At 27.9% G+C, this 18,359-nt stretch overlaps 4 protein-coding genes across 4 annotated transcripts; 3 read left to right on the forward strand and 1 right to left on the reverse strand.

The window, feature by feature from the left end:
- The first annotated feature begins 124 nt into the window (after positions 1-124).
- LOC118644151 (chymotrypsin-like elastase family member 2A) lies at positions 125-4,440 on the forward strand. Its single transcript, XM_036288647.1, has 7 exons — positions 125-398; positions 501-546; positions 887-1,052; positions 1,486-1,694; positions 1,895-2,088; positions 2,347-2,404; positions 2,651-4,440. The coding sequence occupies exons 1-7, from the start codon at positions 345-347 to the stop codon at positions 2,773-2,775; spliced, it is 852 nt and encodes a 283-aa protein (XP_036144540.1). The 5' UTR covers positions 125-344; the 3' UTR covers positions 2,776-4,440.
- Positions 3,959-8,584, reverse strand: LOC105827779 (trans-Golgi network integral membrane protein 1). The gene is made up of 4 exons (XM_012665901.3): positions 7,131-8,584; positions 6,720-6,752; positions 6,465-6,634; positions 3,959-6,388 (listed from the first exon to the last, which is right to left on the reverse strand). The coding sequence occupies exons 1-4, from the start codon at positions 8,293-8,295 to the stop codon at positions 6,239-6,241; spliced, it is 1,518 nt and encodes a 505-aa protein (XP_012521355.1). The 5' UTR covers positions 8,296-8,584; the 3' UTR covers positions 3,959-6,238.
- An 883-nt stretch (positions 8,585-9,467) lies between these two features.
- Positions 9,468-12,900, forward strand: LOC105841154 (glycerate kinase-like). Its single transcript, XM_028190737.2, is given in 4 exon segments — positions 9,468-9,957; positions 10,360-10,921; positions 11,302-12,173; positions 12,570-12,900. Coding segments are annotated over 4 exon segments (1,935 nt in total). The 5' UTR covers positions 9,468-9,750; the 3' UTR covers positions 12,864-12,900.
- Positions 12,901-16,126: 3,226 nt separating this feature from the next.
- LOC118646064 lies at positions 16,127-17,022 on the forward strand. Its single transcript, XM_036288339.1, has 3 exons — positions 16,127-16,286; positions 16,678-16,765; positions 16,840-17,022. Exons 1-3 carry the CDS (start codon positions 16,217-16,219, stop codon positions 16,946-16,948), a joined length of 267 nt encoding a protein of 88 aa, XP_036144232.1. The 5' UTR covers positions 16,127-16,216; the 3' UTR covers positions 16,949-17,022.
- The last annotated feature ends 1,337 nt before the right edge of the window (positions 17,023-18,359 follow it).

The raw sequence follows: 18,359 nt of genomic DNA on the forward strand, positions 1-18,359 counted from the left end.
TATATAAATATTTTATTTACATTGTACGGATTGTATTAAGGATTGTGTATTTATATTTCGATTTTATAATTAATTTGGGTCATGGAGATTGTAGCGTACTTCACGCTGCATAATCATTCATCAGGCTCTACCGTTCAAGTATTAATGAGAATAGCGATTTATTGGTATACGCTCGTCAAGATATAAAATGCGGACAAGGTGATACGATCGGCAATGATGTAAAATCGAAATTGATTACTGTTGTTATTCGCGACTCGATATAGAACAGAGTGTTCCCAGAGTTACGTTCAGTAATTATCTCGTGCTGTTTTCAGCAGGTGAAATTTCCACAAAAGTCGTGCATCATGAAGCTCGATTTGACTCTGACAATCGCAATCAACATCCTTCTGATCTTAGACGTTCGTTGAGAGAATAATTAAATGAAATTATCACAAGGACAAGTCAATGTGGAACGTGACAATCCATTGGTTACTGAATAATTACATTATACTCATTTTCAGGCAGTACGCGCGTATCGTCTACGTATAAAAATAAATCCAGATTGTGGTAAAGATAGTATTAAAATTACACATACATACATATGATTTGCAAAGAAAAGTCATGCAAGTCAATATGAGAAATTGCTTTTACAAAAAAATATCTTATTTAGTGAGCATTTAAACTGTTCAATTTCACTTTTAACAGCATTTTATAAGGATAATAGAAAGAAATAAATAAAGCTATACAGCTTATAAGCTATTTAGCCTTACACAGACAACGGTTTAACTTAATTCTTTAACTTAATTCTTATTATAGAAACTGTAGGACAATATATAACATAACACTGTATTACATAAATGCTTATACAATGTTAATTAATTTAATAAATCGTTTTCTTATAAAATAGAATGTGGAATAACAGGAGGAATATCGAATCGTATTGTCGGCGGAAAAATAACGATTCCGCATATATTTCCTTGGGTCGTAGCAATACTTAACAAGAGAACTCTTCATTGTGGAGGCACGTTAATTAATAACCGATATGTGTTAACAGCTGGACATTGCGTTAAATGGTATTTTATCTATTTCGTCTTGAAAAAATTAAAAGTGTGAGCTTATCACTTTTACTTTACTCAAAAATTTATTTCACTTCACTTAATACTTTCTTTAAAAACTCACACGCGATACTAAAGTCAACAGTTAATGACCGTTGATATATACAAATTATTTATTTAATCAATCATTAAAGTATTCAAGTATGTACAAAAAAATAAATAACTTTTTAATCATAATTTAAATTTGCAACTTCAAAAATTTTAAAATCTGCTTATAGATTTATAATAATATTACGACAAAAAGTAATGAATTTTATTAAGTAAATGGTGTTGTACATTACTATAATCAATTATATTAATTATATATTTTTTGAGAATACAAATATACTTTATATTGTAATGCATTATAAATGTAAAATCTAATTTTCCTATTTTCTTGTGAGTTGCATAGGACAAATTATGACGATCTCTCAGTCGGCGTAGGTATGCACGATATCGAAAACACACATGAGGGATATATAGTTGAAATTGATAATATAATTTTACACGAACATTTCGAGAGTGATTATCTCCATGATATAAATGACATTGCTTTGATTCGACTACAACATCCAGTTAGAATTGATGAAAACGTAAGACCTGCATGTCTCCCGCATAAAGGTCAGCTTCTGTGCAGCCTTTGCTTAATATTTAAGGTCTTTAATTAAACATTAATTATAAATATTAATTTAAAAACATTTAAAATTAAAGATATTTATATGTAAAAATTAAATAAAATAGAATTAAACAGAAAGGTATTTATATGCATTTATATTTTTTAAATATAAACAAAAATAATACAAATAAATTGGCAATGATAGGTGCTGATTATACGGAACAGTACGTCAAAGTTGCCGGCTGGGGACGTGTTTCAGTGGAAGGAGAACCTTCCCGATTTTTGCGTCAAGCCACCCTGAAAGTAATGTCTTTTGCAGCATGCAGGAATACTTCATTTGGCGAGCATGTCACAAAATCGATGATATGTGCTTACAATGACAATACTGATGCCTGTCAGGTATTAACGTTTGATCATCAATTCTAATCTTTTAGTTTACTTTGGAATCAAAACAACATTAAACATCTTTTTATTATGTATCATTAAAAATAACTTTTTTCAAGTTTTTTTTACTATCTGTTCGATAGTTTATGTTGCACAAATAATTTATAGATCTACAAATATAAGATAGAATATAAAATAGAAAATTAAATACATCTATCTTTTCAATAAATATATATATGTTGCGTTTGAAAGATACTAATATTAAAATTTCAGGGTGACAGCGGCGGACCTCTTCTATATCCAAGAATAGATGGAAAATTTGAAATAATTGGTAAGAATATCATGAAAGTACTGTGTATATATGTGTACACACGAACGCGCGTATGCATATATTACAAATGCATTTTTGAATCATGTTTTTGTTATTAATTAGAAAGATTATGTCGTGAAATACATATTCACATACATCCATAAAGTATACGTATAGATGTTTATAGATGTATACTTCATGAATGTATGACAATATAACTTATATAGTTTTGTTTTCAAATAGAATTTTCTTTGCTCATTTCAATAGGAATAGTTTCCTGGGGTATTGGATGTGCTGCTCCTGGAATGCCAGGTGTATACGTGAAGAACACGGATTACCTAAATTGGATAAAATATCACAGCAGAGATGGTATTTTTTGTATAGATAGATAGATTCCGTGTATAACAGATATTAAAAAATAAATGTAAGTTCAACATTAAACTTTAGTTATTTAAACTTTAGTTTTAATATAAATATTGATTAGATATAAATTTTTGGATACATCAATTTTTATTAAATAATAATAAGATTACAAATCTTACGAAAAATTATAGTATTTGTGTTATTAAAATAATTGTTTTAATTTTTTAAAACGTTATATGTATATAATCTCTTATTCACAGACTCACTAATACAATACCAATGCAATTTTTTAAAACACGATACGCTCAATATTATCAGGTCACGTCGACAATACCACAGCATGAGTATTTCATTATGGACATGACTACAATCTGCAATAATCATAATTCTTTTTATGTCGTTAACAAATCAGGAGATGCTTTCAATTCTATCATTCATACAATTACTTTTGCTGTATTAGCGATAACGCTTCGATCGTTTGATGAAACAATCAGAATTCCATTAAAATGCATATGTTAACATTATTACAACATTAATATAATTAATATTTCCATAACGCTGCTTTAAAAAAAAAAAACAAAAATAGCAGTTTATTTTTTTTATTTACATATACCAAAAGACAATCAATTCTAAGTATATATATATAAACATAAAAATTACATTCTTATCTGTCAAGAGACGCTATCATTAATCTGATATTTTTATGTAAGTTATATGTTTTACAAAAATATCTCAGGAATTAATGTCTAATAAAAATTTTAGTAACACTTTAGTAACATGTCCAATGTAATGTCCAATAAAAATTTAGTAACACTTTAGTAACATGATATATAATTAAAAATACTTTATAATAATATTAATTTTCAAAGTTTTATTTTTAGCTTTTGTTTATAAAATATCATCTAAAAACAAGTTGTATGTAAGTATTGATGATCTTTCTTTATTATTGCATGTAAAGACTTACACATTAATTTTTTAATTACAAGTTGCAGTAAACTTGAATCGTATATAATTGGACGGCTTTTTATTGCTAGAAAATATGGCGCTAATTAAGAAATACTAATATTAACTTTTTAATTAAATTAAGTAATTCTTTTAGAAAAGTTCAAAATTTAAAGTTGTGCAATAATATAAAAAAATACGGTATGTGTTTCAAATCGTATAATATATATATGTGGAAAGGTTGTATGTATGTGCATACATTTGCATTGATTCTACAACACTTTCTCTTTATTTTAAGTAAATATATTTTGTAATGAAACACTATGTTTCTTTATAAACAAAACCAAATTTTTTAATCTATTTTTGTGGCGGAATCGCATCACCACCTGTTTCTCTTAGAGTTATATTTTTATAAATAACATTTTAAGTAGTAAATATTTCATAACTTTGAATCTAAGATAATTTAAATAACACATTGACTAATGTAATCATTAAGTTTTCTATTTAAAATATTGATTAGTAACAAAACTATTGTGTACAAAATATAAATCTTCTTTTCCTCTACTATTGAATAAATTTAAACAACTCATAAGAAATAAAAGAATCAAAAGACTATATATAAAATAAGAAAACACTTATGAATACAATATGAGTTTGACGACATTAACCTTCAACGGTCACCCCCTGTCACGATAATCCTGACAAATTTTTAATTCAAAGTTCATATTTAAAATTTCGAGAAATGAAAAAAAGCAAAAAAAGTAATTTTTTTTTTCATAAAATTTTTTTAATATGTTAACATTAGAATTTTATTACACAAATTATTACAGCACATCTTAGAATACTTGAATAACGTGCAGTAATTTTTTTCAATCAAAAAAGCGTATACCAACCGTTTGAAGTCATTAACATGACTTCCATTGACCGTATTGAAGTTATTTGGATGTATGACCGTTGAGAGTTAAAAACATTAAAAAATGATTAAAAAGCATTAGGTGCATACAAAATTACAAAACAAAAATCAAGTGTCTTATTTTAACAAATTTACTTCTAAAATAAAGAACCAATAATAATTCAATAAAATGTGTTTATAAAACTGTGTATGTGTGTGTGTGTGTGTGTTATAAGAACTGTATAAGATCTATAATTCCAATTATAACGGAATAAGATCCATAATATTAATTAAAATTTAGAAACATCAGAATAAAGACCAAAAACTTATACATATATTACATTATATTCAAATTTCGAGGAAGACGAAATTTACGTGCCAATAAGTATTTCGACGACACGCTTGCAATGGTTTTTTGACGCGTAATCATATTTCTTTTCATTAAACCCACTTTCAGTCATTTCAAATTGACGAATCAAAAAGACTCATCGTGAAACTTTATAAAATTTTACTTTCCAAACAGGAAAACAATGATAAAATAAAACGATTAGATTAATTTGTAATTTATAATTATGGCGATGTAACGACATATAGACATATAAACAAATTAGTATTAATTAAAAATAAAGTATGAATATATCGATTAGAACTCGCGTGTAACAATGATCAACTGTCATCATTAAATTAACAATTAATTATTATTGACAGATTGTCCAATTGTAGTATCAATAATTAGTCATATTTAGTATGTCATATCTAGTCATAATTATGTCATACTATTTTTCTTCAAAAATTGTTAAACTTAAAATACGTATAATATATGATTTTTTAAATGTAATACGCATAGTACTTTAATATTCATGAATAGCATGTCACAAAAGTAAAAAAATGTAATATATTAAACAAAAATTATTAAAAACTTTTTATATTTTTTTATTTAACAATTAAATTTTTGTTTGACCTATAAAAATAATAAGTTTTCATGAACTCTTCAATGATGCACTAATACAGCAAAATCTGTCGAGAGCAATTTTGCAAAGTGTTCGCTACAAATTTTGTCAACAGAAAAAACTTAACATAAGTAAAATATAATTTGTAAAGTAAATTGCGTTGATAAAAATACTGACAAAAATGTATGAAAGTTTATGAACAAAATATTATAGCAGAAATCGAACAAATTTTGACGTATTTGTATAATTTAATACAGATTAGTGCAAAAAATAGAGCAGAATCTATTCAACTTTTCGAATTAGTAGGCTCTGTTGACAAAACATGCTTTTTACGAACACAATGAATGTTAATTTGTGCGCAATTCCTGATCAAATGTGCTACCAATTTGTTAGCATACTACAGTTTACTGGGAAGTAATGAAAATAAAAGAATGAAAATTTTAAATAAATCATACGTTTAACTCGATATAATGTAAATGAAAAATATAATTAGATTCTTCAATATCACATATCAAATTATCATTATATCATCATTATACCTTATTATTATTCATAAATTTCACTGTTATGGCGGATTATTTCAATGCCAAAATATAAAACTTTAGAAAATTAAATAATATTATACTGAAAGTACGCTTAAATACAAAATATATTACACTTGTTATACTATAATACAGACATTAGAAAATTTGTAATATTCTACTCGCATTAATATATGACATGAGTAACATTAGCATTACATTGTGACGTAACGGCTTCTTCAAGTGTACAATCCAATTTTCGATAGCTGGCTGTACTCGGTCGCCGTCTACCACGATTATTTCGTGATCTTCGACCCTCTAATACAATAGCAAGTATCTAAAAATATAAATAGAATTATTTATATATAACAAATAATTATATATGTAAATAAAAATGCACGAATTTAACTCACCTTCTGTTTATTATGATAACCTATGTATCCAGCAAGACACGCCAAAGTGATCACAGTAAAATAAGTAAAGAAATGGGAATCATCTTCTGTTCTCATGTTAGAATATTCTGTTATTCTTGCATTATTATTCTTCTGTTCGGAGGCTTCTTGTATATGTTCATTTTGATTTCCTATCAAAAAAATATACATGGAAATACATAATTATATAATATAAAATTAATTAATACAAAAATAACTTTTATTGAACATTTTTACCTGTGTCTGGATGTTGAATTGTCTCATCTACATCTAAAAATTACGTACATATAATATACATATTTTATAAAATAATAAAAATATATGTTATCTATAAATGTAGTCAAATACATATATAAAATTTAATTTTTTTAAATAAAATCTATATATACTATTTTTTTCTATAAGTGTACATATAAAAATAGTTCATAACATAAACATAATTTACATACATTATTTTTTTTATAAAAAAAAACAAAGAATATAAAATTTATAAAAATATGCTAAATAAAATTTGAATTTGTTTTTATTATTTTTATTTAAAATAATTTTAATATATTATAAATTTAAAAAATAAAGTAAATATATAAACAAATTTATAAATAATCATAACAATACACATTAGAAATAAATATTTATTAGTATTAATACCATCAAGTCCATCATTTTCCATGTTATCATCTGGATTTCCAGCATCATAATGCTCTTGTGTATTTTCTGATATTGTACTGGGTTTTATACTATCAATATCTTGCTCTTTAGATTTCTCTGCATTTTCTTCATTTATAACTTTATTATTTACATTTCTTGATGGAATTTGTGAATCACCATTTGGAGAAATACCTTTCATAGGATTTGCAAGTTCTGCATTAGTATCAAATTCAGTAACAATGCTACTCTCTTTATTTCCTTTATGAGCTTGTGTCTCTAAAGAACTATTTACTTTCTTTTGAATATTATTCGCTTGTCCAGTATCAGATTTTGTTTTTTCATCATCCAATTTTTCTCCATCTGCAAGTGGTGCATTTCCAGGAATATTTAAATTACTTCCTTTAACATCATTATTATTCTTGTTAGAATCTAATGTAATTTGCTTTTCATCTTGCTTCTTAGATTCTTTTGTTTCTATTTTTTTCGATTCAATTGGTGTAATTTTGATATCCACTATTTCTTCCTTTGACTGACTTATATGCGTTTTATCAGTTGCCACAAGATTATGTTTTGTTTCTACCTTATTCGCCCTTTTTACCATATCATCATCAATACTTTTGATCCAAGCAAGTACTGCGCATAGTGGACGAAATTTATCATGAAAATCAAAGCATATCCTGAAACATGTATGAGGTATATTGAGATTTTTAACTAATGGTTTCCAAAACTGATTTATTTCAGTATTATTATAAAGTGATGTTAATCCTTGTAATCTGGAGCAAAATTCTTCCTGGGGTTCATTCTCATTAGGAACATATTTCTTTAAATATAAATCAAATGTTGCTGTGTTATTGAGGGGAATTGGCAACTGACTAGAATATTGGCAAATCTTGTATGCTGTATCATAAACTCCTAAACACAGAAAATTAGTTAAATTGTCTGGATTATAATTCCAAGGAGCAGTAGGATATGTCACGGATGCACAAAGTTTTATAATTTCTGACTCGTATAAAAATTTAGATGTCGGGCATAGTTTTGAGTCATTCTTCATGACATCTATGATATTCAATGTCACTGGTGCGCTGTTCACTCCCGCGAAGGAAAAAAATAGAAAACAGTTTAGCATAAAGGTGATGCGAAATAAATCAGCGTAATGGCTTTCCATTATCTTCTGTTTAGAAATTATGATCTTTCAGTCTCTACTGTACAGACTAGTAAATTCACTGTTGCTCTATCGGTTGATAAACATAATTTGTTTTATTAACTTCAATTCTTCTAAATGCAAATCATGTTTTAAAAAAGTTCCAAATATTCTCACTCGCACAATTCTAATACTGATCTAGAAACACAATATCTTGGATAAATTGTCTATCATAACCTTTCCAATTCAATTTTTCTACATCTGCTAGACAGCAGAACACTCAATATGTAGTGTTCACGTATGTCTAAAGTTTCCAGATGATAGACATAGGTCACGCAAAAATCGAATGGAGGGAATGCGCACAAAACACTTTTATATATAAGCGCATTCCCTCCATTCGTTTCTCTCGTGACCTACGTCTTCCATTTGGAAATCTTGACGTCATGTTCAATTCTGTCTCATACAACTACGCCATCTAAATTTACTTTGTATTTCAAAATATATAAAATTACCAACAGTAAATAAATTTCAACCTACTATGCAATATAATAACAATATAACTTAAAATATTATTACATTTCAGTATGAAATTGCCATTAACAAATTTTGATTTTTTTTAATTACGCCATTTTACAAAATAATTTCATTATTTAAATATTGGCATCATCTTAATATAAAATCATCTTAATATAAAATTACTAATAAGAAACATCTAGCTATTACATTAAATTAAAAGTCGCTAATCTTTAAAATTTAATTAAAAAATCTTAATATAATTTTAGTTGTATTCAATCAACTTAAACTACAATATAATAGTAAATTTTTTTAATTGGTGCGTGTTCATATTTTGATATCGACAATCGGTTACGTCAGTGTTCGCCGAATATTCCTGAGTTCAACTTTATTTAGTAGCTAGTAATAAAGAAAATTTACTTACAATTGTTGGTATTTTAACAATTTCTTGATAATTATATTTGAATGCATTCTGTTATCAACACAGAGAAACAATTAAAGAGTTATTCTCGTTTATTATCAAAATACAGAAACTGTAATATATCAATAATTTTTAACAACAATGATCAATGCTACATATCAATTTCAATATTAATTTTAATTAATAATTTAATACTCTTTTATTATTTAATATTCTAAATACTTATTTCTTAATTTTAACAATTCAAAATTAAAATAGAAGGAATTTAATAATCATATGCAATTTCAAATACTTTATGGAAAAGAGTTTTAATATTTTAAAAATTAATATAAAAAGTTATTTCAATTTCCATGTAATTAAAACAAAATAACTCTAAGTAACTTGAAATTATATTCAATTTAATAACCTAAAATGTAATACTCAAAATTACATCATAATATCTTTCTAATTAGTTTTTATAATTTATTTTAAAATCGTAAAAGTATTGTTAAATCATGTAACACGAAGAAAAACAGAATGCAATCAAAGATTATAATTAGCAATCAATGTTGACACAAGAAGAAACTACGCGAAAAATCGCGGCAATAAAAGCAAAAAAATAGGAAGTTATAAACGACGTAAAACTTTCTTTGGAGCAAAGGCGATTTGATAAAATACTGATAGGAAATGCGCGGTCTGATATGGAAACGAGCATACGGCAGAAGGAGATTAGAGATACAAAAAAATTACACGATGAAAAAGCCATGTTGCAGGTTATAATATAACATTTAAAATTATTTACCTTATTTATTTTACCTCATAATTACATTATATAAACGTTATATGAAGAAAACATTTTGTACAACATTTTGCTTTATTGATACGCTTTTATATTTACTTGATATAAAAAAATTTTATTACATCTTCCCCTCCCTATACAAGATTATTAATTTTCATGGAAAAATTTTTTATTTTTATGCAATGTATTTGAAATTGTATATTCAGAAATTCTACGTACCAGTTTTAGCTAATTAAAAATTTATAAAATGCAACAATATTACAGTAATCCAATAAACGTTTATTTGCTAAAACGTGATATATATATGTATATATGTGTATATATTTTAACAAAAAAATTATTCTAATTTTTAAATCAAAATTTTTAACAACTACAGATTCGCCAAGATCTCAGTACTATTATTGAAGCCGGTATAAAATGCATTAACCCGTCAATAATTATTCCTAAAAAGATTAAATATGATGGTCGTACAACACTAATAATTAATAACGTCAAGTACAAAATAAATAATAACTTGCATATTGTTGGCTGGGGCAAGGAAGCAGTTATGATGAGCACGGCATTCGAAAGAATGGTTGGAAAACAACTGAAAAAGGGATTTATTGTAGTACCACGCAAATCGATCTCTACGATGTCGACCTTCACGGAAGCTCTTCCAACGCTAGACAGTTGTATAACTTTCGTCGAAGCCGGGACGGAAGGAGAACCGGATGAAAAGACAATTGAGATTACACAGACAATCACGAATTATTGTAAGCGACTGAAAAAACGCGATCTATTGATAGTTATGCTGTCTCAAAAGCTAGACGACCTTCTGTGCTGCCCGCATGATACAATTACATTGAGAGATAAGTTAAGAATTCTCAACAGGTTAAAAGCTACTAATGCAACTCTTGAAGAGATCAATATCGTGAGAAATAAACTTTCTGCGATAAGAGGTAAGTAGTTAGGTGCAAGAAAATTTCATTAACCACTTCGCGAAACTTTAACTCATGTATCTCATCAGCATTTCTTTGAAAAGAACATGTAAGTAAACGTAATCCTATTAGATAAACAAATGTAATATAAAATTAATTTTGTCAGTTTCATATTGCATTTAAAACTACAATTGTGAAAATTAATTTGCATCAATGTAAAATGTCCTATTTTTCGCTAGCAATAGATTAACATTAATATTTTAAGAATTTAATATTTTAAGAAAAAAAGCGTATGTACGGATGAAAGTTCCATAATATTCTATTTTAGATATTATTACAATTTTCTTGTAATATATAATTACTTTTTTTTATGTTTAATTCGTATAATAAAAAAATTTTAGGCGGTGATCTGGCGCGTCTGGCGTATCCGGCTAAAATCATTACTCTTTTCACATCTAACATATCAGCAGAACCACCGGAGCAATTGGGCGGTGGTCCATGCGTTTACGATCCGAAGGATCAAAGGGCTCTAGCTATTCTGACGAAGTACAGACTTATCGACAAAGTATCGCAGAGTGTACGCGAATTGTTAGGGGAATCCAATCCTCGAACGACAGCAGCGGACGCCCAATTAGACGAAAAGAAGAGATATAAATTTGTGCAGCAATATGTGATCGCATGCAACGCCGACGCTGTAGAATGTATGGCAACGAAAGTCCTTAAACTTGGACTGTCTCCTTTGAAATTAAACTTCACCTGTGGCGGAACCGTCGAGGAATTCGCGCAGGAGTATGTGAAGATCGCGTCGCTAATGATCCTGGCGGTTGAGAACAAAATTACCAAGTTGGAGATGTACGAGCAGATGAAGGAGAGTCCGGTATGCCCTCTGACCGACCGGGAGGTATGGGAGATGTTTCCCACGAAGGACAAATGGGGTCTGGGACTGTGCCTTTTGCTAGGTGGTCGACCGACCGTTCATCTCGGCGAGCATCCTGGGAAGGGTGGACCCAATCAAGAGCTTGCCCTTCGCTTCTCCTTATATTGGTACATGCGTACGAAGCAATATCCAATTTTGCAACGATACACCGTCTGGTTCCTCGGCGGTAGCTCTTACGGGAAAGACGGCAATACCAACGCAGCTGGCGCATTCGGATACAAGAGCCTCGCCACTGACGTTTACCCGGAATACGAAAAAGCGAGGAATGCGCATAAGGCTGCCTTTCTGAAATGGCGAAGGCTCGCCGAAGATAAACAGGACGAATCGGAGATCGCGGTAAGAACACGGCAGTGACAGCCTACTTTCTTTTTTATTGCTCGCAACTAAATAAAGTTAAAATATTGAAATATCGCTTTCTGAAAAGTCGATGATATTACTGGTCAGATGCGAACAGAGAAGAGAGAAAGACTTTCGATGCGGTGTACATTTTGTAATAGATGCGTGCAACTTTTGACGTGCAACCTACATTTATTGGAAGCGTCCAAAATGGCCACGTTCGGATTGATCACAGCCATTTATAAGTGATTGCTGCTATACCTTTTCTCTTGTATTCATCAATTAGAACACTGTATTTTAAATTATCCAATCGATGGACGTGGCCATTCTGGTGTAACCCACATTTATTACTACGCCGATTCGCTAGCGCAGTCATTCATGCAAACCTTTTTGCAGAAAGCTCATCAAGCGGCGAAGGATGCGGAGAAAACAATGAAAAGATACGCGGCCATATTACCGGAACAAGTTCTAAAGGAAAATAATACGAATTTGTTTTTCTCGAGTATCAATGACGGTGACGAGTTATTGCAGTTGAGGAGCGAAAATTATTACACGCTCGTGGACGTCGGGGATCTTCACGTTATACGAATCGCGCGCTTTCAGTGTAACCCGGCACCTGTCACGGAGACGAAGATAGGATATATGCCGATAGAGACTGACCTGTCAATCGCACGTTATCGGCAACAGTAGTCCCGATGTTACAATATTGTTGTCGGATCGAAGAGCCGTTGATTATTTACGACCCTGTTGTGCGCCGGATTTTGCGATGGATTTTACTCCCTTCATTCTAAATTCATACGCGACCTGCATGAATTGATTTCTTGTTTTAAAACATGGACATCTCATTTTCCATTTGGCACCATTAAATATTCATAAGCAATTAAAAAAAAACATATTTGTATTAATAACATGCATATGCATTAATTAAGCACGAGAAGCACGTAACTATAAATTACACAACAAAGAACGGAGAAGATTCAATAAAAAAGTACAATAAAATTTTATTACTTGAAGCTACAGCTATCGCAGGAAATATTTCTAAACTTTGACATTTTTTCCAATTCATTTGAATATTTCATCGTCTGCTATAATAAATTGAACATTTCTTTCTAGAAGTAGATGCAGTTATACGTTGAACGTGTATTATTTTTAAAATCTATTTTTTTTTAATTTAAAATTTATTATATATATCCATAAAATAGCAGAATTCTGTTAATTTAAGCAACTGTTTATGTTAAACTAGAGTAAATCTAGGCTAAACGTTTAGTCTAAATAAGAAACATTTATTTTGAAGGAATTACTTTGCGATAAAATATTTCACAAAAAAAAAAAACATATATCAGTCTGTCCTGAGTAAAAACAGTTGCAAATTGTGCACACGTTTGAATTCAAAACTTATCAAATTTAAATTTAAAGTTGCAATATATTTTATCATTTTATATACAACTGTACTATTGATAACTTATTGACTTTTCAACTTCTTATGCAATACGTTTTGCGTCATTAGTTATATAACGGTACCATTTCGTGACAAATATATCAATATTTTAATACAAATGTTAACTAATAAAAAATTAAAATTTTATTCAAAACAATCACTAAATTTATTTTGCAAATCAAGATTCGTCGTCGAAGGTGAATCTTATTGAATGATCGGTTCGTCGGACGAACGAAACGAAAGTCTCAAGAAGCTCATTTCGTCCGCTCTTGACATAATAGATATCTTGGCATGTCCCTAGAGTCGGTACCAATCCCGTTTAACAAAGCCCTGGGAATGGACTCACCTACCTCAACAACATATCCATGATACGCAGCAGTTCTGAGTGCGTTCGCTTTTGCGTATCTTCTTATGTGACCAACTCCAAAATACTCCCCTTGAGAATACTATTTACGAACTTTCTTTATTTAATATTATCTAACTTAATCTGCTTACCTGATATAAAAAAATTATAACAATAATATTACTATCGATAGTAATTCTAATAATCAGGTAAAAACGAACAAAATTGTTTAAAAACGCAGTTTATTTAAATTAAACAATAAGTTTATTAAATGAGTCTTGTTTGTTTTAATTAATTATAAACTTTTAATTTAAAAAACCATTTTCAATATGCGTGAAAAAAATTAAATCAAAATTAAATCAGTAAAACTGTAGATATGTAGTAAATTATTTTTAAAAAATATTTATAATTATTCATGTTGATACTTTAACAGTTTAACAAATATAAAACTTCGGTAATTTTAATAATCTCATAATAAAATACATATCTCACATAAGGTATACATAAATTGTTACAATTTGTCATTATTTTTTTATCTCATTTAGATTGCATAACTTACTTGTTAGTATTTTCTTAGAGCGCAGTAAGAAACTAATAAATTATGTAAATAAGATTATAAAAAATTACATGAGAAAGCAATAACCAAGCATAAGACGTACGTAAACAGTTTTGAAAAAGCTTTATCTTTATTCTTGACCTTGCACTTATGATGTGAGGTACTCTATAAATTTAGTTCGATATTAGAATCCTTCATAACAGTTTGTTCTTTTCCGTGTAACAACATATTGCACAATGAAACATTTTGCGTTTCTCCTTATTCTTCTGTTATTTGTGTGTTTTTCAGTGCAAGTCCCACAATATGGTACATAATTTTAAAATAACTTAGAACAATTTAACAGAAATTGTCTTATGTGCTTATATTTATTATTAGCCTAACTTTGCTCTTTAGTTGTTCAACAAAAATTGTTACAGTAGAATATTTAAATCTAACTTTTAAGTCTAATTTAATTTTGTATGCATACTCTAATATTTTTTATTTGTACACGTTCCTAAAATTGTGTGTGTCATCTATTGTATACGTATTTATAATAGTTAAATTTTATATTAATTTATCATAAACATTTTACAGAAAACTGTCTTAGTGAGGTACTTCCTCAAGCAGATCGGCAAAGATGTGTAAAAGTAAAATGTACATCACAAAATAAATATACAATAGAAGAGTAAGTTCAAAAAATATATAATATTACACTTTTATGTTAAAAAATGCATTGTTTAATTATTAACATAAAACTAATATTACATCATAATTATTTCTTTTAGATGTAACTGTCAGAAGAATGCAGGACAACATCTTGGAGATCGTAATTCTGAATATCCTGTTTGTTGTCCGCGGTGCAGTAAAAATAAATAAGATTTTAAAAATGTAATATAAATTTCTACGTTACAAATATATGTATAAAACCATTATGAGTTACATGTCAATTGTAAATAAAGTATCAATGTATGTACAAATATCTAAAGTATACGCGTATGTACAATAATTTATTTCTGATAAAAATAAAACTTTATCAAAAATAAATAATCATAATTCAATAATAAGTATCTCTGTTAATTAATTTTATACTTTTGTTTTAACAAACATTTCATTAAACTTTTAATTATCAAGAAAATAAAAATAATTATTAATATTAATAATGTAACAGGTATTTGTATGTAAATATATAGTAAACATAAATGGAAGTTTTAATCGATAAAATTCAATTGAAACTTAAATCTTTATTTGAATCTAAATCATTAAAAAATTTAAAAGATTGAATTACAAGTTATATTAAATATATTAAAAATCTTATAAAATCATTTTTCACTAATAAATAAAGTTGTACATCCATATATGTTATTAAAATAAGAAATGTCTTCTTAAATAAAACATATTTTATCAGTTTTTCATTAAATATCTACATGTATATATTTAAGATAATTTATATTGTATAATAAATAATAGGTTTATCTAGAAATCATTCTTCTATGACATATTAAAATTTCACGTAACAGTAATTATATCGTTAATTAAAAATTATGATAATTTAATTTGATTTGATTCAATTTGATTCAAAACTTTAATGCTGAATCAAATTGATTCACACATTTTTATTCGTTATCTAATCTTTTTAGGTCAAAGTTGAAAACAGATGTTTTGTGAATATATATTGAAAACTTTCGTAATTCAAGCTGCGCTCGTCTCATTCAACGTAATCCAGCAAGATGAAACACTTCGGATCATTGTGCATATTTCTTATCTTAATTCATTTTAGTACCCAAAATCCAAAATATGGTACGTATTGATTATATATTTATATTTATGTCTATTATTTAAGATAATATAGCAATTAAATAAAATATTTCAAAGGAAGATTGTTTAATTTTAATAGAATATACATTATATATAACATGTAATCTGTAATTCAATTAATTAGTCATAACCTTTATATGTGTACTTTCGTAAAATTATATATTTCTGAGAATTAATTATGTTACATTTGTAACAAATTAAAAATTATTTTATTTACAAAAAAAAAACGGGATATTTTATGTAAGAAATGAGAATGTTTTATGTGGATATTTTTCGATATTAAGAAACGATATTTTTTATTTAACGTAATTGGCATTACCTGTTCTATGTTATACATAATTTAATATAATTACGTTTTTTTATGTTTACACAGTAAACTGTCCCGAAAATATGATGGGTGGTAATCCTTGTGAATGTTGTGAAGTGCAATGTTTGTCAGCGAAAGACATAACACTTAAAGCGTGAGTAAAAGCAATGTGAAGTTTAGTGTTTTAGAAAGTTTAGAAATCAGAGGTTAATTTTGTATAAATTTTAGATGTCCTGTTGCTAACTGCCCCCCAGGGACACAAATCGGATATCATGAAGATAAAACAAAAGAATACCCAGGGTGTTGCGGATATCCTATTTGCAATAGTATAAAGTAATAGTAATAAAAATGCGTGTATACACATATTACTGCGTAAATAAAAAAGTTTACAGGTGTATAATGACAACTAATAATCTGATTTTTATTTTTTTAATCTTTTAGGCTTAAATTACACTTAAAAGTTAATATAAAAATAATTTAGAACGGAGAAAATTGATTGAACAAAATGTGTAATTGTGGGCTGCCAATTACAAATATACTCAATACAATAATATATGGCATATGCTATTGCAATATCAACATTGTACTTGCATGAACAGTAAATATTATTGTATTGAGTATATCTGTAGTTGACAGCCTACCGCAACTACACATTTTATTGAATCAATAACGATTTTTCTGTATATTAATAATTTATTCATAAATATACATAAATAAACAAAAATTTTTTAAATATAATAAAACTAAAAGATAAATTTAAATTTTCGGTTTCAAAAAATAAATATTTAATTTTTCTTATAATCATATTTTCAACAATTCATATTAAAAAATAAAGCATTTAATTAAAAAAATAATGTATTGTTTATGTAATAATTAAATTAAAATAATATAAGCCATATTGAATTCGTGTATTAAATAATAAATGAATAAATTGATATATTACATACACAACTTAAATATGTTAGTAATAGTAAGAAATGAGAGTTAAAAAAAATTATGTAAAAATATTATACTCTCTTTACACGTCACAGATTTGTCAAAATGCAAAACTTTATGAAGAATGGTACTCTGGAGTATAATGGCCGGCAAAATCTTGATTAAGCATGAAGCGGAGTATATTTCACGTAGTATGGAGGCAACCAACCGAGAGGAGCCATCGCTGTACATTTGCATGTCTCTGCAGAGAAGCCGCGGCTAAATATGCACCGCTCGTTACTTAACCAACCGCCAAGCAACGGCGGTGAAGCTCTGCTTCTGCAACTATAGATTCAACGCGAAATTCTACAATTCTTATATGCAATACGTCGTTTCGCGCGATTTCGTGTGGAAGCGAATTAATTTGAAACAGTTTGATTAATCGTAACTGTTTGACATTTATCGCGCGAGTAAAACAACGGGACGTTCTTTTATTAAATTTTATTTCATTCTATTTTATTAAATTGCATAAGAACTGTGATACACAAAAGTTCAACAAATTTGAAGTTCCGTGAAAATTAACATGGAAATCGTTAATGCAAAACCGATATATTATATATATGACAATCTCATAATCTTGGCGTTGATGTTGCATATTATGTAACTAAAGTTCTATCTAAAAAATTTCTACATGCTTTTTCCGGTTAAATCTACAATGCAAATCGAATGGCGAATAAAAATGCTCACGATCCGAGCTTGAAGAGACGACATATGCTGTATAGGTACATTTTTTTACCCCAGAGATCTCCAACTAAAATACATGAAATATAAGA

This window comes from Monomorium pharaonis, chromosome 6 (genome assembly GCF_013373865.1).
Source record: "Monomorium pharaonis isolate MP-MQ-018 chromosome 6, ASM1337386v2, whole genome shotgun sequence".
In the NCBI taxonomy this organism is placed as follows: domain Eukaryota; kingdom Metazoa; phylum Arthropoda; class Insecta; order Hymenoptera; family Formicidae; genus Monomorium; species Monomorium pharaonis.

Coding starts and splice junctions, on each gene's coding strand:
- LOC105827779 (XM_012665901.3), bottom strand. CDS start 8,295: ATGGAAAGCCATTACGCTGATTTATTTCGCATCACCTTTATGCTAAAC. Junction 6,635..6,719: donor AATTCAACATCCAGACACAG/GTAAAAATGTTC, acceptor TTTTTTTGATAG/GAAATCAAAATGAACATATA. Junction 6,389..6,464: donor GTTATCATAATAAACAGAAG/GTGAGTTAAATT, acceptor TTATATTTTTAG/ATACTTGCTATTGTATTAGA.
- LOC118646064 (XM_036288339.1), top strand. CDS start 16,217: ATGAAACACTTCGGATCATTGTGCATATTTCTTATCTTAATTCATTTT. Junction 16,287..16,677: donor TACCCAAAATCCAAAATATG/GTACGTATTGAT, acceptor ATGTTTACACAG/TAAACTGTCCCGAAAATATG. Junction 16,766..16,839: donor AAAGACATAACACTTAAAGC/GTGAGTAAAAGC, acceptor TATAAATTTTAG/ATGTCCTGTTGCTAACTGCC.
- LOC118644151 (XM_036288647.1), top strand. CDS start 345: ATGAAGCTCGATTTGACTCTGACAATCGCAATCAACATCCTTCTGATC. Junction 1,695..1,894: donor TGCATGTCTCCCGCATAAAG/GTCAGCTTCTGT, acceptor TGGCAATGATAG/GTGCTGATTATACGGAACAG. Junction 2,405..2,650: donor TGGAAAATTTGAAATAATTG/GTAAGAATATCA, acceptor TCATTTCAATAG/GAATAGTTTCCTGGGGTATT.